General features: G+C 46.7%; 1 protein-coding gene and 1 long non-coding RNA gene across 4 annotated transcripts in view; one reads left to right on the forward strand and one right to left on the reverse strand.

Moving 5' to 3' along the window:
• The first annotated feature begins 7,938 nt into the window (after positions 1–7,938).
• On the forward strand, positions 7,939–9,726 carry LOC114068585. The gene is made up of 2 exons (XR_003573624.1): positions 7,939–8,017; positions 9,521–9,726. It is a non-coding gene; the product is annotated as an uncharacterized LOC114068585 (long non-coding RNA).
• Positions 9,727–13,756: 4,030 nt separating this feature from the next.
• Positions 13,757–21,961, reverse strand: part of GDF5 (growth differentiation factor 5) — a 20,718-nt gene continuing 12,513 nt past the window's right edge. The window contains exons 2-4 of one of the 3 annotated variants that reach the window (XM_027904828.1): positions 21,277–21,283; positions 17,000–18,580; positions 13,757–15,412 (exon numbers count right to left, since the gene is read on the reverse strand). In XM_027904828.1, coding sequence (XP_027760629.1) covers positions 14,544–15,412; positions 17,000–17,633 — 1,503 coding nt within the window. In that variant the 5' untranslated portion in view covers positions 17,634–18,580; positions 21,277–21,283 and the 3' untranslated portion in view covers positions 13,757–14,543. Of the gene's footprint in view, positions 15,413–16,999; positions 18,696–21,276; positions 21,284–21,757; positions 21,924–21,961 lie in introns of those variants that run through there. The other 2 variants (XM_027904830.1, XM_027904829.1) reach the window with 2 other exon arrangements.

The raw sequence follows: 21,961 nt of genomic DNA on the forward strand, positions 1-21,961 counted from the left end.
AAAGTTCCCCAGCCTGTCACAGTTCCAGCATTCCCATTTAGCAACCAAGCCCTTCCCCATCAGTCTGGCTGGGCACAGCTGCCTCAGGGCACAGCACAGCACAGCACTGCCTCCACTGGACACGGGGCACCAAGGGTTGCCTACAGACCTGAATTTCAATTTCAGCTCCAAAGGGATTCCCTCACTCAGAGCACTGGCAATTTATTATCCTTTAGGTACATTCTTGCTGTCCTCAAGTTCCTCAGCTCTGCTCAGCGGGCACCTCCACGGCTGTGTGGGCCTTACCTCAGTGACAGCGACTCCTCCCTGTGGAACTGCTCCCGGGAGAGCACTTGAACCAGCAACAAACAGTCCCAGAGCCCATCAGCAGAGCTCCTATCTGGCTGCTGGTGTCCTGTCATCCGAGGCCACCCAAGTGGCACACAGACTGGCTGTCACGTGTGTGCTGGGACATGCTGGGGAACATCAGCAGTGGCCTCAGGTGTGTTGGCAACCAGGTGGCTCAAGAGGGAAGAAGGATCAGAAAGGCTATGGTGATATTTAATGGCTACAATGAATTATAAACTAAATTTCTCCTTATTTATAATAATAATAATAAATTTTTTAATATATTATATTTAATAAGCCTCAATGATATTTAATTGAGGCCTGATTTGGCCTCAGTCCTGTCTTCTCCCTTACTTGCAGGCCTGGCTTTGAGTTTACCATTCCAAGAGCAGCTGTTACAGGGAGGAGATAAGGGGCCACAAATCAAAGGCTGGGAGAAAGCAGTCTAGAGCAGTTTAAGTGAAGGAGAAATGGAAACCAAAGAGGGACAGAGGGACATCCTACCCTGAAAGTGCTAAGACGTGCTGGAGAACAGCAGTGGTGGGGCTGGGAGCACGTGCACAGGGAGAATGAGAGAGGAGACTCAGCAGGCACCAGTGCATGGAGACAGCAACAAGCACAGACTGGGTGTTTGGGCGAGGGCAGAGGCACAGGAGGGAGAGAGTGAGGAATTCCACAATCTTACTGGGAGCGTAAACATCCAGGTTGGAATCTGCAGGTTAAATCTCCCCTCGATTTTCCACTTTTCAGACTTCAGACACAGGCACCTTTATGACCTCTCCTGGTATTTTTTACTTCCATCAATTCCTCCTCTCCTGGATGTTCTGTGCAGACCACTCTGCAGTCAGACCCTCTGTGTCTGACTCACCAGGGAACTGATTTTCTGTGTGTTTTCTTAATTTGTGTATTTCTGTCCACTTTCAAAAGACTTTCCACACACTGCACAGAGATCCTTGGGCTATTGTGGTCCTGAGATTATGGATTTATCCTCCCCCAGGCTGGTTCAGTGATCATTAACTTCTAAACAAAGGTGTTTAGATATTTGATCTTCCAGTCCCCCTAATTCCCCATCAGTACATAACTTTCTTTCAAATGTTATGGTAGCACATGCTTTTCCTGTTTTCACAGGGAAAAGCAGACTGGTCATTTTTAGGTAGGCCTGTGCTTCTTCTATATTTTAAACTATAACTGTGCAGCTTAATAAACCATCTTGAAATATTCTAAATGTATAAAGCCCCATAAAAGCCTCTTGTATTTTTCTCTTCTCAGTCACACGAAGAATCCAAATCAACTCGATAAGGCAATTTGTTAGCCCAGTATTTGCTGGGGAGAGCTCCCTCCTTCTGAAAAACAAACAGAGCTTTAGACCGGGGCAAAAGTACGAATCTTTCAGCTTCGATCCTTTCCTCTGCTCAGTCTCGAATTCCTTTTTAACCACCTGCTCCTGCTACTGCAGAAGGAAAGTCAAAGGAATCTCGTGGTCATATGAGGAAAGAGGATCTGTCCATGTTACCTGGGACAAGCAGGGCTGAGACATTCCAGCTAACAAGAGGGAAAACAGTCTGTATGGGTATTCCAGGATGTTCTGGAGATCATGAGAAAGAGAAACCCAACTGAAAAAACTCAGTCCAGGTCCAGCAGGTCTTATTAACTCTGGTTTTGTGCCAATAGAGCAGGAGTGCCAGCTGGCCCCCTCAGCTATGTGAGTGTCTTTCCCAGCGCTGCAGGTTCTGAAAGGGCCTTGTATGTACCCCCGGAGCCAGTGCGGGTCTGGCACTGCCTCCCGTCTCATGCGCTCCTTTAGGGCTCCAAGCGTAGATCAGTGATAACATACACCTTGGAGCCCTGCTATATGTGGATTGACTTCTTCCAGAGCTTTCTTGGATGTCTCTGCACTGCTCTTAGCAGAACTCCGAGTTCCAGCAATGTGGTGAGGGGCCACCTGGCCGCACGGGGAAACCCAGGTCGGCTGGATCCCTCCCTCTGGCTGCAGCTGGAGGAAAAGGGCATTTCTAAGGTCGAACTGGTGGTTCATAATGAATTTCACACACTTTCCTTTTGCAAAACTTTTCTCCTTTTTATACAGGACACTTTGAGACCGAGTCCACCCTTCAGAAGACATTACAAGCTGAAAAAGGACTTTTAATGGAAGTTAATTATATTTCAGCAGCATAAAGATGCTTAGTCCTTCCCATAAGACTCGTTTTGGGGTGTCAATGCGCATACATTTTTCTATTGCCGTTTCCCAGGATAAATGCTATGTAAAAATATGAAATCAAAATACATTTTTCCAATCCTTACAATGGGTTATGGACCTTAAAAGGTTTGGCAAGTATGAGGATCAATTCCCTGATCTGGAATTCCTTGGCTAGGGGTGCAAAACGGTCCTTGCTCTGGTCTCCAGCAGGGAGTTCCCCCTCTCCTGCACCAGTGCTGCAGGAGGAAAAGCAGACATGAAGCAGAACAGGCAGCTCAGTGCTGCACCTCGCTGAGCTTGGTGAAGCCTGGCAAGCACAACCTGAACTCCATGGCTGAACTGTTCAGGGGGTGTAGAAATAGGACCTGGTTGCTTTTTCCAGGCTTCTATATCCTAGTGGCTGCTGCTACTGTTAAACATGATAAACTCCTATTTGTTCACGTTAGCTGGCCATCAATACTCCCTGTTTGCCGGGGCAAGCCCAGGACTTTCCCCTCCCCACCTGTCAAACCTGGAGTGTGCTTTGGCACCCTGCCACCAGAGTCTCAACGACTTGAGCAGACTGCTTCAGAAACGAGACATCCCAGTACTTAAGCCACCTCTGTTTCATGAGCTTTTCTCCCCATCTGTCTGCTTTCTGAAGAAGAAAGTGTTTGCTGGTCGGAGAGGTTTTCCACTTGCGCCTCCTTCAGCTTTCCATTACGGCTCCGAGGTTATATGGGGTGCAGGGCTATACACTGTACTGTACTATATGCAGAGGTGTTCAGACTTAATTTATTCCCTTCTCCTGGATAAAGATTATTGCAGCTGTGTGTTTTGGAAAACTATCAATGAAGGGAGTTCAGCTCATACAACACACTTTCAATAGAGTACTGTACTCTATATTTCCAGGTTCTGTTTTAATTACACTTGCATATTACCTTGGAGGAAGCTGAAATCTGGAAAATGTTTTCTCATATACCATGTCTTAAACCTTCCTGACCTTCTGTTTTATACCAAATACTTTTATGTTTGTGATGAAAACCATATAATATGGGGCAAGCTCTGGCTATCCGGGATAATCTACCAGAGACACACTGTCAGCCCCTCCTAGCAAAGACTGAGCAATTCTCACTGAGAAATTGTCCCCATCATCCCTCACCCCACCACCTTCCAGCAGTCAATCCTTTTCCCTCCCTTCACTTGGCTCCCAACAAGAGCCATCGCAGTTGGCCCCGTGCTGTGAATAGGGCACGTAGCGGCCCTGTCCCATGGCAGTCAGAGGTTCCTGCTGCTCCAAAGAATCTTGAGGGACTGAGCCACAGGATGGCTCATGCACTGCCAGTGTACTGCCCATTCCCAGAGAAAGCAAGGAAAAGGCCCAGCCTCATTAGAGGGGCTCCCTCTAATGAGGCTGGGCCCTCCCAGCAGTGCCCTCCCACATCTTCCTAGAGCCTGGGGAGCCAGAGCAGCCCAGGAGCACTTGGGGTGCCTGCAGGGCTCCTGCTGGGCCAGGGCAGTGAGAACTGCTCTGGAGTGGCTGCACTGGGCACCACTGGAGAAAAAACAGCCCAGTGTCCAGAATTCAAACCCCCTCGAGACAGCTGGCACTGGGCAGGGAGAGCAGGGAACTTCAGCATGGCACGTGCCTTCTGCCAGGAATAAGCTGCTACAAGCAGGTTACAGAGGTGCCCTGGACTCACAGCAAGAGGTGCAAACCCCCATCAGCAATCCAAGAGCGTGGGCTTCTCAGGGCTGACAGCAGAACAAAATCTGTAGGAATCAGGCGTCTGGTCCAGAGCAGCTTTCAAATAACCTTTAAATCCCTGCCAAAGAGAGCACATCTTGATCTTCACATCCTCGGGATGTCTGGAGAATGTCCTGGTACAAAGGGTTTTACTGCACATGTATGAGCAGCAGAGGGTCCTGCCCAGCTCTTGAAGGCCAGCACTTCAGCATTCCAGAAGTACAGATTGCTGGCAGTGTCCTTCTATGGCTTCCCGAGGAGTTCTCTCCTCCTGGAGACCTGGGACAGTGGAGAACCATCCAGCCTGGGACACCGGGCTCTGCTCCAGGGCCTGACACTCCTGAGGTTCCACCTTCACTTGTCTCAAGGCCTCTTCCTAAAGCGCAAAGTAACTTTTACTTCATAATGAGTAACAGGAATTACATAAATCTTGTCAAGCGAGGGCTTTTTAGTGGCACTAAACTGCTTTTTAAACTCAGCTGTAAACAAGGATTTTCAACTATGAGGCAAGAACTTATAAAATGGAAAGTTTTTCATTAGAAAGCGGTGATTATGGAAAAGCAGGGTCGGTCATAATAGAAAGCTGAGTCTGAACTCCGAATGTGACGCTGGAGCTGAGAGGGAAAGCTGATCCCTGGACTATAAAGGTCAAAATCCAGTAAAAGTGGAAAGTTAGTAGTGCCTCTGTGGCATTGATGAGACTGTTACTGCAACATTAAATGAGTGCTGTTTACATACTAAAAGTATTTGGAGAAGTGAGACCCTAAAGAAAAAAAACTCAAGAAGAAAAAATCTGGCAAGGAAGGTGCAGAGCAAAAGCAGAATCAAGTCGATCAACCTCTTCCACAGAAAATAAGAGAAAAAAATTCATCACAGTCTGCACAGGTAGAACAATGCCCATGGGAGTAAGTTTTTTCATGTAGCAGACAAAGAAGCCAATTCAGTAATTCAAAGTGGAAACTGGACAGTGGGTAGAAATAGCTGCTTATTAAAAAATGAAGTGCTAATATTCCCAAAATTAGCTTAGAGCTGAATGCGGTAAGCTTTTTAAAACTTTCGGTCTTTAAATCACTCCTGGATCTCCCTTTCCAAATACTTAATACCCAGCTATTACACAGTGTCATTTAACTCCAAGGAACTTTAAAAATAGGCTTTAAAAAAAAAAAAATAGATGGGAAAATAGAGACCACATCAGACAGCTGTGCTCCTCTAACAGGACAGTGGCCAAGCCCTGGTAAGTCCTACTGGTTTGAGCCAGGAGGTCCCACTGTATTAGTTCACTCCAAGTTTTGGGCTTCATTGAGAACAGAAGAATGGTTTTACCAAGTCAGACCATGGATTCCATGAACACCATTTCCTACAGGGAACAGCAGATCCCTACAAAGAAAATAAGGACATGAGAAATATTCAGCAAGGTTTGCTCGGCACAGCTTCTGAGCTTCCAGCTACCAGGGGCTCAGAAGGTCCTGTGGCCTCATGGTCAGCAGCTTTTTATAGATTTTTCTTCATTTTTTTTAAACATACATGAATTTTAGCATCCCAACCCGGGTGTGCTCAGGAGTTCTGCAGCTGGGCTGCTCTGGGGGAATCAGTGTCTTTCTGCTTGCTTCAAACCTGTCCTGAACTGCCATCATTTGGTGCACTGTGGTTCTTGTCTGGGAGAAAACTTGCTCCCAGTTCACATCCCTAGCCCTCATCACTTTTCCTTCTTGACCCAGTCACCTCTCAATGAAGAGCTCCAGTCTAATTACTGCTCTTACTGTTCCCTATTTCCAGTCCTTCTTACTGCCCTTCTCCAGCTCTGCTGTATCCCAGAGTGTTGGAGTTGTGTCAGTCCCTGCAGTGCCTGCATATTGTTTTCTCATTTGTTCTCCCAGTCATTCCTAAAGTTGTGTTTGCCTCCCTGATTGCTCTGAAAACTGAGCTGACACTTCAGGGACTCGGATTTTTTTACCTGGGGTAAGCAGGGCTCATCAGGTCCAGTGATTCTCACTCTTCTTCCTGCCCTTGTCGCCTGTGAATTAAACTGCCATCCTTCAGCCACCTTAGGAGATTCAGTCGGTATCAACAGACCCATAATTTGCTTTTAATTGCCAGGTCAGCACAGTCGCCCTTTATAGTACTGAATTAAATTCCTTTTCTCCCGAGTCTCCCAAACCTCTGGAATTTCCCCAGAATTCCAAGATTTATTAAAAATCAGTAGGCTTATTGGTGCAGGTTAAATATTTTAAAACTGAGAACGCCAGCACATGCTCCTCATCACTTTCTTATCTTACTGGCATGGGGAATATTTCATTACTGTTGCAAGAAGTGAGTTATTTCTTATGGCTTTTTCTCTTACCAAAAAACATGGCAATGTTTTGGGAGACAGATAGCTCCACCGTGTTTTGAGATGAAGAGCAGGTTATTTTTCTAGACTTCCAAAGAAACAATTTGTGTTTAAAATTTCTATACCACTGAAAGATTCAATCTTATCCTTTCTGGAGCTTACTGAGCAAATGTTATTATGCTGCTGCCAGTAGCTCAAGTCCTTTCTTTTTCTCTCCTCTCCCCCTCCTCACTCTCAGTGTTTCTTGCCCACAGGACTCGTCCAGCAGCTGTTCTCACAATGAGAATTCCACCCAGGGAATGGCTGGAGCTGTGTCAGGGCAGGCTCAGGGTGGATCTCAGGGAAAGGTCCTTCCCCCAGAGGGTGGTTGGCACTGAACAGGCTTCCCAGGGCAGTGGGCACAGCCCCAAGGCTGCCAGAGCTCCAGGAGGGTTTGGATGATCCTCTGGGGCACAGAGGGGGACTCTTGGGAATGATCCTGTGCAGGGCCAGGGGTTGGACTGGATGATCCTTGTGAATCCCTTCCAACTCAGCGTGTTCTGTGATTTTGTAGAATGTGGAAGTGTTTAGTACAAGCCCTTCCTCGAGGTCAGATCAGCCACTCCCCAGAGGGCATGCAGGGGTAGGTGTCTGTCTCGGCCCTCCTGTGCAAGCTGCCCAGCTTCATATTGTAGGGTGCAGGCAGGAATGTGACTTTCCCAGTAGCAGTGGCAAACATGAGGAGTTTCCTCTCTTGGTGCCTCCAGCCAGGTGGAAGTGCAGCAGGCATAAGGCACGAGGCCCAAGCTCTCATCACCTTGGCAATTAAAAAAACCCAACAAAAACAGGGGCTGTTGTGTTTAACAGCAGCCTCTCCTCTCCTTTTTAACCCTAGACAGACCCAAATGCTGATCCCTGCTCCAGCAAGGAGGCTCATTTGGGACAATGTCCCTGGTGTCACTCACCAGCTCCTGCTCAGCACAGACACTTCGATTCACTCTGCCTGGGTCTGTCTCTTCCCTCTCACTATTGGGGAAGCTGCTTACTTTAGTGCTCTCAATCAGCTGCTGTGAAAAGCATCAAAATGCCAAAGTTAAGCACTTTTGTAAAGTCCGGAGCCACACGATCAGCCTCTTTAACCCCAGGCTGCTCGTGGCTTGGAGAAGAAAGACTGCTTGTGCCTATGGCACAGCAGTGACCTTTGTGATCCACCTGAAAGTCTTGTAAATGAAAGTCCCGCCTCACCATCCCGACTCAGGTTTCCCAGCTTGGTTGCTTTGGACTTCCCACAGCAGCACACATGGCCACAGTCAGTGTTGTGCTGAAGCTACTGCTGTTCCTGGCTGTTCAATGCCACTCTAAGAAGGTATTTGCCTTTGCTGAGCTTCAGAAATATTGCACCAGCAAAGGTGTGTCAAACACGACCAGGGCAGGGACCATCGCTCTGTGCTGGGCACTGGTGAGGCCACTGCTCAAATCCCTCATGACAAGAAAGGCATGGAGGGGCTGGAGCGTGTGCAGGGAAGGGAAGGGAGCTGGGAAGGGGCTGGAGCAGCAGGAGCAGCTGAGGGAGCTGAGGGGGCTCAGCCTGGAGAAAAGGAGGCTCAGGGGGGACCTTCTGGCTCTGCAAGTCCCTGACAGGAGGGGGGAGCCGGGGGGGGTCGGGCTCTGCTCCCAGGGAACAAGGACACAGGACAAGAGAAAATAGCCTCAAGAAAATTCCCTCAAGGGAATATTAGGGAAAATTTCTTCATGGAAAGGGTGGTCAGGCACTGGCACAGGCTGTCCAGGGCAGCAGTGGAGTCACCATCCCTGGAGGTATTCTATTTTTTTAATACCATGTTTAGTGGTGAACCTGGCAGTGCTGGATCTTGGAGGTCTTTTCCAACCTTAACTTTTCTGTGATTCCATAATTCAGCAGCCTGCTCTTGCTCAAAGCCTTTGACAGCATCTGGGCCAGAGGTCTGAGGAAGGCCTGAAAGCCACTAGCATGAGAAGGACAGGCAAGGGGAAGGAAAGAATTACTTGCACCAGCTCCTCAGAAAAAGTTGGGTTTTTTTCATAGTAGGCATATTGACAGTCACAGAATCATTTAGGTTGGAAAAGACCTCTGAGATCATCGACTCCAACTTGTGACCATCCCCACTTTGTCCCCCAGCCCAGAGCACTGAGTGCCACCTCCAGTCGTTCCTTGGATACCTCCAGGGGTGGGGACTCCACCACCTCCCTGGGCAGCCCCTTCCAGTGCCTGACAGCCCTTTTCCTTGAAGAAATTCTTCCTGATTTCCAAGCCGAACTTCCCCTGGCACAGCCTGAGTCCATGCCCTCCTCCTCCTCCTCCTCCTCCTCCTCCTCCTCCTCCTCCTGCCGGGGTAGTGTGCTTCTCCCCGCGCTGCCATTTAGCCCTTTATCCTCCCCGCTGGGTTCCTGTAACCCGAGCACCGGCCCTAGGAGTTAATGACTTCTTTGCCATCTGAAGTTTATGAGTCTTATTGCACCTCTGCAGAAAGGAGAGCTCTGGGGAAGATCTCCCTCCCCTCCTCTCAGCGCGGGGAAGGACCCAAGTTGCCTCTCTTTCAATAGTTCTGGAGAAAGCTTAGTGTTTTGAAGGCGTTTGCATGAGGAAAGTGAAATGCGCCTGGGTTTATCAGTTAAATGCTTATTTCTGATTTTTACCTACGATCAACGGCATTGTGTAAAAACAGGCAGGTGGAAACTGGATGTGCAGAAACAAGCAATACCTTCCTTTTCATTCAATTTGATTAGTTTAATGGCATTTTTCTGGCAGTGTGATGAGCAGAGGCTGCTCAGCCTGGATTCCTGGATGGCAAAGCGTGGCTCAAGATATTATATCAAAGAGATTCTTGGAGGAAAAATGGTGAAAAGAGCATTTTCTGCCCCCTAGCAGAGGGTCAGCCAATTAATCACTGTTATTGTTAACAGAGTCATTTTTCCTTGACAGCTGTGCCCTTCAAAATGACATCAGGGGAAACTGAATCCATTTGCATTTCTTCAGATGGCCAAATCATTGCAGAAAGTTGAAACTACTTGTGAAAAATAACAACCAGGAAAACAGGGACAATCAGTGAACTTGAAATGACAGAATAAACGAGGTATTCTGAGCACTCAGCAAAGTGCATTTACTGCTCTGTATTTACTAGTTTTTTTTTTTTTAAAAAAAGTTAAGATTGTTGTTTATTAAATTTGTTGAGAAGCAATGAAATCTCCTGCAATTTTATTTTTAAATATCATTTTACTACCCAACAGCAACAGTAAATCCATAAAATAACACATGATTGACCAGGACTATGGAGTTAAAAAAAAATATTGTTTGCTTTGTACATTCTTATTAGTCTTGGCTAAGATGTTATAAAAGCAGTATCTTTTAACACCTTTTATTATACAAGGGTCAAGGGGTTTTTATGTTTCTTAAAGAAAGCTTCAAATAGCCCACATAGCGGGTTCCTGCATCTTTCATATGGCTGCTGTATAAACAAGCCCATTTTACACAGGAAATGACATAACCATGTAAAAGTGTACATGGAGTTTAGGCACATATTCAAACACTAATGGGAATGCATTGTTTTCAATGGCATACTTTTATGTTTACCTATTGAGCTTAGTGCCCATATTTTAGCCAAACACAACAAAAATTATCCACACATACCTGTCTTATAGTGTACTGTTTATTTGAAATTTGGACCTTCACAAAGACTCCCGTGGGACAGATAATGACCCTAGAAAGTAAATACAAATGAGGCATTCTCAGTGAGAGAGTGAAACCTGCCATCATAAAGGTGGAAAGCTGAACTTTTAACCTGTATTGCTTTACAGCTCAGGTTTCTCTGCCTTTCTGCCATCCAGTCGCTCACACCGACTCACCCACGGGAAGAAAGCCGTAACAAGAATTTAGGGTGTCTATCTTTGCACGTTATATAATGACCAGGCTGAAGAAAGTAGTGCCCAACTCCTGCAGTCATGGAACCACAGAAAAGGTTGGAAAAGGCCTCCAGGATCACCAAGTCCAACCTCTGACCGAGTACCACCACGTGCCCTAAGCCACATGGCCAAGTGTCGCACGGACTCGTCGTTTGAACGCTTCAGGGATGGGGACTCCACCCCTTCCTTCACCAGTGTCAAGGTCCTCTGTTTCTCTCCCCGTTCTGTGCCGTGTGTCAGCCCCAGGCTGTGCCCTGTCCCCAAACCTCTGGCTTTGGAGGGGAGCAAGGGTTGAGGGGAGAGCCCACCTGGGTTCAGTGACATTCACGAATCTCGTGAGGTTTCAGTGCGTGTTTCGGTTCTCTTTGCCAGAGAAATGAAACTGCAGATTTCCATGGAAAACCCCGGCAACAATTTGTGAGCTCGCTGTGGCAGCATCTTTTTGTCGCTATTGAAATTTTAGGAGAATTGAGAATACCAAACTGCTTTGAAAAGAGCGGTGAGAGAGCTCAGTCCCTTCAGCATTGTAGATTTAAGTGATCACAACCACCCAGTAAATATAATGAATTACAGAGACAAAAGTCTGTGCCAGGTGATCCCAGTGCCTCCAACAATGTACCAATAAAGCACCTATAGGCAAGTTCACATTTACAGCATGGGGGAAGTCAGAACAAAACAGTGTTGAACTGGAATTCCCAGAGTTATCAAAAAATTTCATCACATGAACACAAAATGATGCTCTGGACATCACAGCACTGGTTTATAACTATTAGTATAAACCAAGAATACTCAATTGAAAAGTGAAAAAAAAAAACAAAACTCTCCTGTTCCTATGCCCTTCATTAGAAACTCCTCCCTTTGAGCTGAACCAAACCTGAGCAGTGCCAGGACCATCCCTTCTGGCTGTGACCAACTTTGAGCGACCAGCCAAGAAACATGAATGTCTTGTTACCTCCTAACCTGAACACTCAGGCTGAAATTGCTTCTGTTTTGGCCAAACCCAGTTTTGAAGTGGTAATAATCCACGATAATTCCAGCATTTTAGTTTAGTTTCAAATTTGTTTCAACTGATATTAAAGACCTACTAGTGGTTTGGTTTTTTGTTTTCCCTTCCAGGCGTAACTACCGCCAAGCAGAATTTGGGGTTTTGAACCATTACCAGAGGGTGTTTTTGAAGACTTTAGTTTATCAGTATTTCTTGTAATTTTTCCTCAGATAATTTTTCCTGTTTGTTTTGGGATAATTCCAAAATCTTAGCATACTTTTCCATTTAGATGCTGATACATACTCGATTTAAATACCATTTACCCGAATCTTTATCTTGCTTTATTCATGCATTGAGACATTCATACAAGGACAGGAAGCAAGAACCTCAGAGAGGTTTATAGCTACTAGGATTTAAAATCTCTCTATCACAACCAGCCTCACCAGGACCCTCAGGCTGGTCACCAGTGTGAGCTGAATAGAAACTTTCCTCCTCAGGTTTCCAAACTGGGATGCCTTGTGAGTAACACCGGTGCTACCTTCCCCCCAAGCTGTTGCAGCATCTGCCAAATCCAGCTGGAACTGAAGCAAAACGCAGGCAGTTCTAATCCCAGGAGTTCACTTGTCTGTTAAAACAGCTTAGATTTGCTTCCAGTGTATTTAAATAGGCAGATTTTGCTATTTTAAACTGATCATCGAGGCATGTGCCTGTGTGGTTAATCAATGCCACGGCACAGCTGTGTCTGTCACACAGCAGAGCAGATGTCCCTGGGAATGTCAAACGGCATTCCCAGCGAGTGCACAGCGAGTGCCACTCTCACATAAGGACAAAAGGAGGCAAACCTTTATCATGGTCATCCAGCCAACCTCTCCAGGAGGTAGATGGAGCCAGTGCTAGGGAAAGGATCCTGAAAAGCTGCAAGGCAGCCACCTAAAACCAGCCAGGAGCAGGAAAAGAACTGATTGAACAGATCACGCAAAAAAAGCTTGAGCTGCCCTCTTGGCTGTGGCCTTGGCAGGGAATGTTTTCTCCCCTACTGTAGCGATGGTAAATCATAACTGAAGCAGCTTTTAGTAAAGTTTAGACTTGTTGGTTTGAAAGTCATATGAGACTGGCTGGTGATAAGCAGTTAGTGCAGGGCCAGTAACTGCTGGGCCCAGCTTAAGTCTCCATCGGGATGAGGAAGAGCAGGACCTGGGAAGTGCACACTGAGAGTCCAGCAGGGAGATGGAGGATCCCTGGGGACCCCCCTGACCCACAAAGCAGAGCCAGGAGATGCCAGGATTTCTCATGACCGTGTTGCAAAGGGCTCATTGTCCTCTGCATGGGGGACTCGCCCTCCTGGTCAGCTCAGCCGGCACCAGGCGGTGTCAGCCCTGCAGGCAGAACAAGGGGCTGAGCTGGTGCAGAGACCACACCACCAAACCTCCCTGCAGGGCTGTTGCTGCATCACAAGCTGCAGGTGAAGGTCCACCAGAGGGTGTCTGCCCAGGGCACCCCCAGGGGTCTGGCAGCAAGGCTGCTTATCCAGGCATTTTAAGCTGGTTAAAGGCTCAGCTGCCCAGAGGGTGCAGGAGGAAGGGCAGAGCTTTATATCCCTGTTTATGGCCATTGAGCAGGAATTTAGGATGGTTTGCTGCTGGTGTGAGCTAGAGCGTGTTCAGCCTGGGGTACTGCCCAGGAGAATGTCAGGGGCCACGCTCAGCTCCCTGCCACCACCCACAGCGGTGACGCTGAGCAGAGGAGAGGGCAGACCCAGGAAACCTTATGACTTGATGGTCTAAGCAATATCAAATCTTAGCATTTATCTTTTGTGCTGTTGATAAACTCCTTCAGGAATTTCTGATGGTTCATACGACCTTTCTGATCCATCTGCAGTTGAACATTTGGCACCTAGTTTTGTGGGTGGAAACACACAGGAGCAATCCCACAATAAATTTATAATATATTCTGGAATAAAGGGGCTATGCAAACACACAGCCCTTGGAGGGTGGAATAAAAGGATATCATAGCTCCTTTGCAACCATCTGCATAACTCATTTTCACCCTAGATACATCAAGTGATAGTCTTATTCCCCACCAGATCAAACCAGGCCATCCTTTCAGATCTTTCTTCCAATGTTTCCACAGTTTCCCCCTGTGGCAACAAAATACATGGACATGTTTTGCATACCCCTGCTTCACTGAAAAGTCCCTTTCACTTGCATTTATTGTACAAAAACATAAAACCAATTTCTTAATAGCATGATAGTTACGCAGAGTTGGACAGCTAGACACAATGCAGCACTGTGTCAATAATTTATTACATCTTATGCCATAATTGAACACTTTTACTATGAGCATTTGAGAACAACTTGGACCTTATACAGAATAATATATCTTGCTACATAATAATGGAAAGGTGGATACTTAAGAAAGATATGTAGCTTGGAGGAAAACATACATGGAAGCAAATACCTCCTGCATCACCTAGCTTCATGTAAAACTTAAAACTAAACCAACATATTATATTTAATGACTCCTTTTTTTATATATGCATAGTTTCAAGAGCTAATCAGAAAGAAATCACATTACAGTGTAACTATTTACACCAAGATGGGGGCACACCAGAACACAACCTTCTTTTCTAGACAGCGGGACTCTTTTCTTACATTTATGACTGGACAAAGCACATTGGAGTCAGACATAAATTCAGTCTCAAGAGCAATGTTCAAAGGATCAAACAGGTCATATCCACAGCTCACTGATACCTTCTTTATCCACTGCCTTGAGGCTAAAAGCAGTTGATCTAGAGGTGTAGAGGTATCATCTTCTCCGTCACGGACTTCGGTGAGAGCCAGTCTCGTGTCGCCAGCACAAGGCCTTACACCCAGCTGCATGACAGCATCCAAATGCTGCTGAAATATGCCCATGGAGACACATGCAGCAGCACTGGAATCACTGCTACGTCCTTGTAAACATACTTACCCTGGAGGTAAGAAACCTAGTTAACCTTGTTTGAGGAGAGGGTTCATGTCCAAGGTGTCGCGTTCATAACACAGTCACGCGAGTGGCTGCGCCGCTACCTGCAACCACACGACTCCACCACCATGTCCTCGTACTGCTTGTAGACCACGTTGTTTGCGGAGTCAATGAAAAGAATGCTGATGGGGCTCAGGCGGGTCGGGACGCAGCAAGTCGGGGGGGTCGATTCCGGGTCCATGGAGTTCATTAACGTCTGGATAACGGCGTGGTTGGTGGGCTCCAGGTGGGATCGGAGCGGGAATTCGCAGAGCCCTTCGCAGTGATACGCTTCATACTCCAGAGGGGCTATTATCCAGTCATCCCAGCCCATGTCCTTAAAATTCACGTGGAGGGCTTTCCTGCTACACCTCGCCTTCAGATTCTTAGCGGGCCTCTTCCCTTGCCGTGTTGCCAGAGGAGCTCTTCTCTTCCTCCTCTGGTTGAACAAGTACTCATAAACAGTTTTGTCATCTTGGCCAGATCTAGCTTTGATTTCATTGAAGAATAAGTCTCTTTTTTTCGTCCTCCCAAACACCAAGAACAGAGCCTTTTCATTGACCTGTCTTCCTGTTCTGTTAAATCCCACACTCCTGAGATCAACAGCTCTCCCCCTGTCAAAAGTTTCCAGCTCAAAACACAAGTTAACCAAGTTTTTGAAGTTCCTGAAAAGTTTCCAGATGTCAAACACTTCCCACTTTGGTGTGTCGGTGATACTGACAGTCCGAGAGTCCAGGAGTGTTGCTGCTTGTCTGTTTGTAGAGCAGCTAAATAATTTCACTTGGGAAGTTCTTCCGGAAGAATGAGACTTCCACGTATCAGAAGGCTTTTTCCTCAATATTCGAAGCTCTGCTCCCAGCAAACCATCTTTCTCCAATGCACTGATGTCAAAAATATATTTTTGTTTTCTTACAGTTGGTGCTCGCTCATCTAAAAAAAGCACACACATTTTTTAGGTGTATGTCCAGCACAGATCAGTATCAGTTATTCAGTTCTTAATGGTTTTCCTCAAGTTTGCCCATAAGCCTAGAAGTTGCCTTAATTAGCCCACTGAACAAAAAACCCAATTTTTGTCTAAAGGATCAGCTCCGTGCAGGGACACAGAAGAACTCAGTGATTCACCCAGGGAAATGAGTTACTGAGTTTGCCTTGGAGGAATCTCATTTCTTTCACCAGTGGGCATTTTCTACCTGCAAAGTTACGATTAGGCCATTGAAAACTAGTCCTTGTTCAGGGCTGAGCACTCACAGACCTATTCACCGCTTGTATCCTACTTAAATTACTGAAACAGAGCTTCAGTGGTGGCCAGGCCTCATGCTGGCTCCAAGCATGAGCAAATTTACCCTTAGATGATACAATAGTGAATTAGTCCTTTAAAACCAGCATCCCCAGGAACTGCCAGACTCAAGGATAATTGCCTTATTAAACTTCACTCCGCATGATTCACAGCTTTTTCAAACCGGGCAGAAAAACATTCCTGCCTTTAACCTGACGTTCCATTTGCTTGCTTCAGCTGGTGAGGAATATGGGAAGGTGGCTGAGCCAAGCTTTCAGTGACGTGACATTAACAGTGCCTTCCAGCGGCGAGCTGAGAACCTGAATGCAGTGCTTGTGAGCAGCGGATCGTCCCTTCCCAGCAGCCAAGCTATTAATAATTAAATGGCAAACAAATCCAGCCCTGGTGAGGCTTCCATCCCCATTACTTCACCGGCTGTAGCCTGTGTTGCTTCCTTAAGTACGTGACAAAACTCTTACCAACGTCACTGGAAGCAACACGGGGCTCCCCAACCAGAGGGGTGAGGGAAATAAACATCATTCTTTGGGAAGCTGGTTGTTTCTCCTGTGCAAGCAAACACTAGCCCAAATTTCCAAAAATGTTCGGAACCGGAACATTGAACTGCAAGTTCTGGAGTCCCAGAAGTTACTACTGCTGTTAGTCTGTGCTTAGCTGTGGGCTCCTGAAAGCTTGGAGCTGGTCTGGATACCCCACCCTACCTGTAACAACTCCTGGGTCTGCAGTTCCTCACAATTCTACCTTGAACCAACCAGACTGACCCTTTGATACTGAAACTTGTGGGTTGTTGGGTTTTTTTTGTTCACAGAATAGCCCCATTCTTAGCACGTTATGTGTTTTTAGACATTACACTGCAATCTAACATTAGCAGTTCCCAGGAGCTAGTTCCCAGATTGCTTGAAAGAAAATAAGACAGAAATGCAAAAGGTTTTTAAACACCTAAGCATGCAAAGACTGATTGATTTTCAACAATATGCATCTAAAATACTTTCTAAATGTTTTCTTTGGCTGCCACACAACCATCTAGTTCTGCCTCTAAATGAATTTTCCAAGATAAAGCAGGAGGACAAAATCTGCAGCAAAGTTGTGGGATTTCATTTACATTAAAAAGAGCTATTTGACTTTACCAAAGTACGGATATTTTCTAATACTCTCTACATGTATAAACACACTCAGACATCGCTCTCTGTCCACACTCACTCCCACACGAGCTCCTTTCTTACCTTGTCCTTTGTCTATAAAGCTGGTTATTGTATTGGCAAGCCCAGCCTCCAGTTTTACACTTCCATTAACACCTTTTCTTTCTGCATCTGAGAGAGTCCTGTACAAAGAGAGCATGTATTCATGTGGCGTTATCGGGGGATGTCGGAAAGTTTCCTTAGCTTCCCTCTGGGTTACAGGCTCTTTAGTCTTTTTGGTTTTGAGAGAATCAGTGTCAGTACTGCTTGTGCCAGTTTTTTTCAAAGCCACCTTGCTGCTAAGATTTTGAACCTTTGGAGTCACTGTCCTTACTCCAGAAGGTCTGCTGGGGAGATGTCCTACCTTGCCCTCCGCGGCTGCTGTTCTCGAGGGAACCTTCTTTGACTCATCGTTCTTGGCCAGCAGAGCTCCAGCCTGAACAGCACTGCTTTTAGTCCTAGCCTTTGAGGTCCCAGCACTATATCCATGGCTTGCAGTCCTCAGTGTACCTGCCCGGGCAGAGGGACTCCTCTCCTTTCCTTCTGCTTTTAAAAACCCTAGTTTAGATCCTGGATTACCCTGGCCTGCTTCAGAATTACTCAGCGCTCCAGGAACTAGATCCAGAGACAGCCAAGTCAAATGCCAAAGCAGTAAAGTGAGAAAATGCAGGATTTTCATCCTCTGGTCTTCCTCTGAATGCCACTAAAGAAAAAATCAGAAAAGGTTCCTCCAGTTTGGCAGAAGAAAACATGAAAGAAATTAAAAACCAAAGTCAGCAAAAATGGTTTTTGGTTGAGATTAAAACATTTCAAATCTCGTTGTTCAATATTTGTATCCAGTCCCATAGTGGAAATGCTCATGTACTCAGATACGATCTCCCCTGATTTCAGTTAGCAGCTATAAAGAACTTGTTCTTGAAAAGAGAAAGTTTACCACCTCGTTTTCTTCTGTAAAACTGACTGAAAACTTGAAGGAGTCCTGTTTAAATCCAAGGGTTTTTTTTTTTTTTTTTTTCCAAGAAGGAAGAATGGCGTAATGCTGCCTCTGTGTTAAAAGGTTTTTTTAAAGTTTTGAATCCTTTCCAGTGAAAATATTTCACACACAGAGACCTGCAGGTGCTCAGAAATCTTTTACAAACCTGAACTCAGGAATTGGAAACGGAATTCCAACAAACCTATTTAATTACTCTCTGATGTCATGCTGTCTAAACTAATTTAACTGCGATATATTTCTTTAAAAAAATCTTCTTTACCCTTTTCATTAGCATGAGTCATACCCTGCCTCATGTGAAACAGCTCCACAGGCTCAAAACTCCAGAGGATGCCTTTTCAAGTGGCAGTACGGCCTCTGCCTCAGCCCTCGATGAACTTCACGTTTAGACAGGACAAACTGCAAGATCAACAACTGAGCCCCGTCACACGGTCCACTGGACACATACGTTAAAGAATCGAAGAATAATTCGTTTAGTTGTTTTTCCAGAGAACTGTAACAGTGGCTTCACTTTGTCCTCTGGTGACTGAGGGGCTGTGATGCAGCGCCGGCGCTTAACGAGGGTAACTTTAACTTGACACAAACTCCCAGGGCCGTGCCCGCAGACAGTGTATTTTGGCTTATTTATCGCTGTGCTTAAAAACCCCGTGCGAGCGCAGCTGGAGAAGCAGCTCCTGGCGGAGGGGATGCCCCGCGGGGCGGGCGCGGTACAGCGGGGCAGCAGTGCACCCTGCAGGCAGCCATCCTCCTCCTCCTCCTCCTCCTCCTCCTCCTCCTCCTCCTCCTCCATCCCGACACTGCTGGTCACCAGCCTTTGTTTGAATCTGAGATCCAAAATGTTCCGAGCCGCCGACCCCACGGCGGGCAGGTCGGAACCAGGTGTCGCGGTTGTGCTGCGGCTTTGAGCCCTCCAGGACAGAGGGAGGAGTGCAGGAGTGTCTTTCACAAGCTGCAAAAATTGACCTGCTGTTCTAAACGAGCCTTCAGGAAATGGAGCACTGGGCTGGATCGAACAGGGATTACTGGGACCTGCCTCTCATCTTGCACTGACGCTAAGCCCAGTCCTCCTCCTGCAACTGCTGTTTCTTTCTTTCTGAGGCAAGAAGGGAAGAGGTACAACACTTTTTAGCTTGATCTGTGTGTGCTGTAGCATTCCCCACCCACCCTGACCAGTATCAGAAACACTGAACTACTTTCATAAATAACAACCTGCATGACGTGAGGAGCTCTGAATACTTGTTTTGATGGAGGAACTGAGGAAAAGTTCAGTGATGTCACAAATAAGGTAGATCCAAACCCTCCGGATTTTGATCTAATGGCCCTTCCTCTGATGTCAGCTGTACTTTTGATTGATACTCCCCATCAAAATAAAGCAGCTTCTCCCTGAGTTACCTCTGGTGAAACCATTCCCCAGCGGTCACTCCACGCCACCCCACAGCCCTCCCAGCCATGCCATCCTTTTATCCTTCCCATATTGCCCACCTTTCTGCTGGGCAGGAGGCCACGTGTGCTTCTGTGCCATCATCATCTTGCCAGTAAGACACAAAAGCAGCTGAATGTTGAGTTCCCACTTTTCATCCGTCCAGCTTCCAGTTTTCACAACACTGGTAAGAATTTAATATTTTTAAGCTGCTCTATCAAACCTGGCTGAGGTTTGCAAACAGATTCACAAATGATTTAAGAGATGGACATGAAAGAGCAGGAGGTAAAACAATGGGATTACGCCGGCTTTGTCTTAGTAAATCAGATTAAAAGCACAATCATTCATATGTTCAAATGATATTTATATTTCTGAGATTAAACTATGCAAACCAATCTTTGAAAGAAGGTTTCCTGAAGCAAACTCCACCTAAGTGCTTGGAACCACCAGGGCACGGATGCTGCTCCTGTATTGCCACCTGTGGGCGTTTGTCATTTGGATGCTGTGCTGTCACTGACCTCCAGCCAAGTGAAGTCCTACCTCGTGTCACAGCAGGCACTGGCAGGGCCCTTCTCAGGGACAGCTCAGATCACCTGCTTGATCTGTCTGATACACCCTGAGGGATAAAGCAGAAGCTGAGCCAAGCAGGGAATGCTCCCCGAGCCCAGAATTCCCGGGATGTACCGTGAAACACCATGCATGCTTCATCCCCCCAGCTGGCTCCCGGGAGGCTCCGCTGGATACGTGATGCCAAGAGTCAAAATTTGTTCACTGCTGCAAACTTGCAGTTTGAGCTGCACATGGAAATCTTTATTCTAGTGATCTACCAGGAATTTCACTGTTCTTTCCCAAGTGAATTCGTTTCCAGAATGGATTTCAAGGATTGAGTAAACTCACATATATGGCCATTTGCTGTCATATTGCTTTTGCTTATTGAAACTAATGATGATAATGAACATTCTATTTCTGCACCATAGCTTTTGGGGGACTGTTTTTTAAAAGTATGAAGTTGTAATTTTAGGAAGGAACTTAACATCTCTGTGCTTTTCAAAGGGAAAGAATTACACAAAAGTCACAGATGTTGTAATTAAAACTTGCTTGTCTTCGGCTGAAGCAAAACCAAAGATAATAAAGTTCCCACTTCTATAGGGAATTGTGGCATAATTTTAAACCACTGTGCTACAATGTTGTGATGTTAAATAAAAAATTGGAAGTCCAAAGAAACAATTGTGTCATCGGTTATCAAGAAACTTGCCTACACCTGTGAACAGCAGTGAGCTGTGGATCACAAAATCATAGAATGACAGAATCTCCTGAGCTGGAAGGGACCCACAAGGATCATCCAGCCCAACCCCTGGCCCTGCACAGACACCCCAACAATCCCACCCTGTCCCTCAGAGCGTTGTCCAAACCCTCCTGGAGCTCTGGCAGCCTTGGGGCCGGGCCCACTGCCCTGGGGAGCCTGTTCAGTGCCAACCACCCTCTGGGGGAAGGACCTTTCCCTGAGATCCACCCTGAGCCTGCCCTGACACAGCTCCAGCCGTTCCCTCGGGTTCTGTCACTGCTCACAGAGAGCAGAGATTGCAGCTGCCCCTCTGCTGCCCCTTGGGAGGAGCTGCAGCCCCCCATGAGTCTCTTCTCAGTCTTCTCCATGTTGAATAGACCAAGTGACCTCAGTCACTCCTTGTATGACCTCCCTGGGCTCCTCACCATCTTCATGGCTCTTCGGATGCTCTTCAACATCTTTACATCTTTCTTATACTGTGGTGGCCAAAATTGCCCTGAGGAGTCAAGATGAGGCCGCCCCAGCACAGACCGGCCCTGTGTGCTGCACAGCCCATCTCAGGGGCACTGGGACTAAGCTGAGGCCACAGCATTTTGCTGGCAAGGCTGGAGGACTCTTGCTTCCACCGTAGATCTGAGGATGGAGGAGGCTCTGAGTGCTCAGCACGTCCCACCCCGCAGGCCAGGGGGCTGTGAGAGCCCATGGCTGGAGCCGTCTGGCTGCTTCCTGCGGCTCCAACAGCGGGACCCTTTGGAGCTGGGCCCGAGCTGGTGCTCAGACCCAGGCAAGGGTTTTCCAAAATCAAGAATTAATTTTTGTCTTACTTTTTTTTTCTTGGATCCACAGGTTTACCTGATTCTCCCAACTCTGAATAAACTGAAAATGCGTTTTTGCCTACGTTTTGGTATCTCTGCCTGTTATCAGTTAGAGAAATACGGGGTTTATTTCAAACTTTTGGAAGCCTATTTACTTAAGGAGTCCCTTCACTCAGCACACAATGTTAATTAGCCTACATTGCCTTCTACAGGTGTTGTTCCTCTCTGCAACATAAGCACATGTAAACGATTTGAGATTTCAGAGTCAGTGATCCCAAACTACTTAGCTGACCAAAGAGAATTTTGGTGGCAATTCATCTGTTCCACCCCTCCAAAAAGCCCGAATATCGGTGAGGAAGCCACATTCACCGCCACAGCAAAACGCGGGGCCTTGAAAACAAGTCAGTGTCACTCGGCAGCCAAATACAAAACGACTTTAAACGACGAGCTTTTAACCAGCTCCCCTGAACAACTCTCGGTGAAACGCGGGGGATTC

Source organism: Empidonax traillii, unplaced genomic scaffold (genome assembly GCF_003031625.1).
Source record: "Empidonax traillii isolate 1590-97213 ecotype Southwest subspecies unplaced genomic scaffold, ASM303162v1 scaffold1097:size207311, whole genome shotgun sequence".
Lineage (NCBI taxonomy): Eukaryota > Metazoa > Chordata > Aves > Passeriformes > Tyrannidae > Empidonax > Empidonax traillii.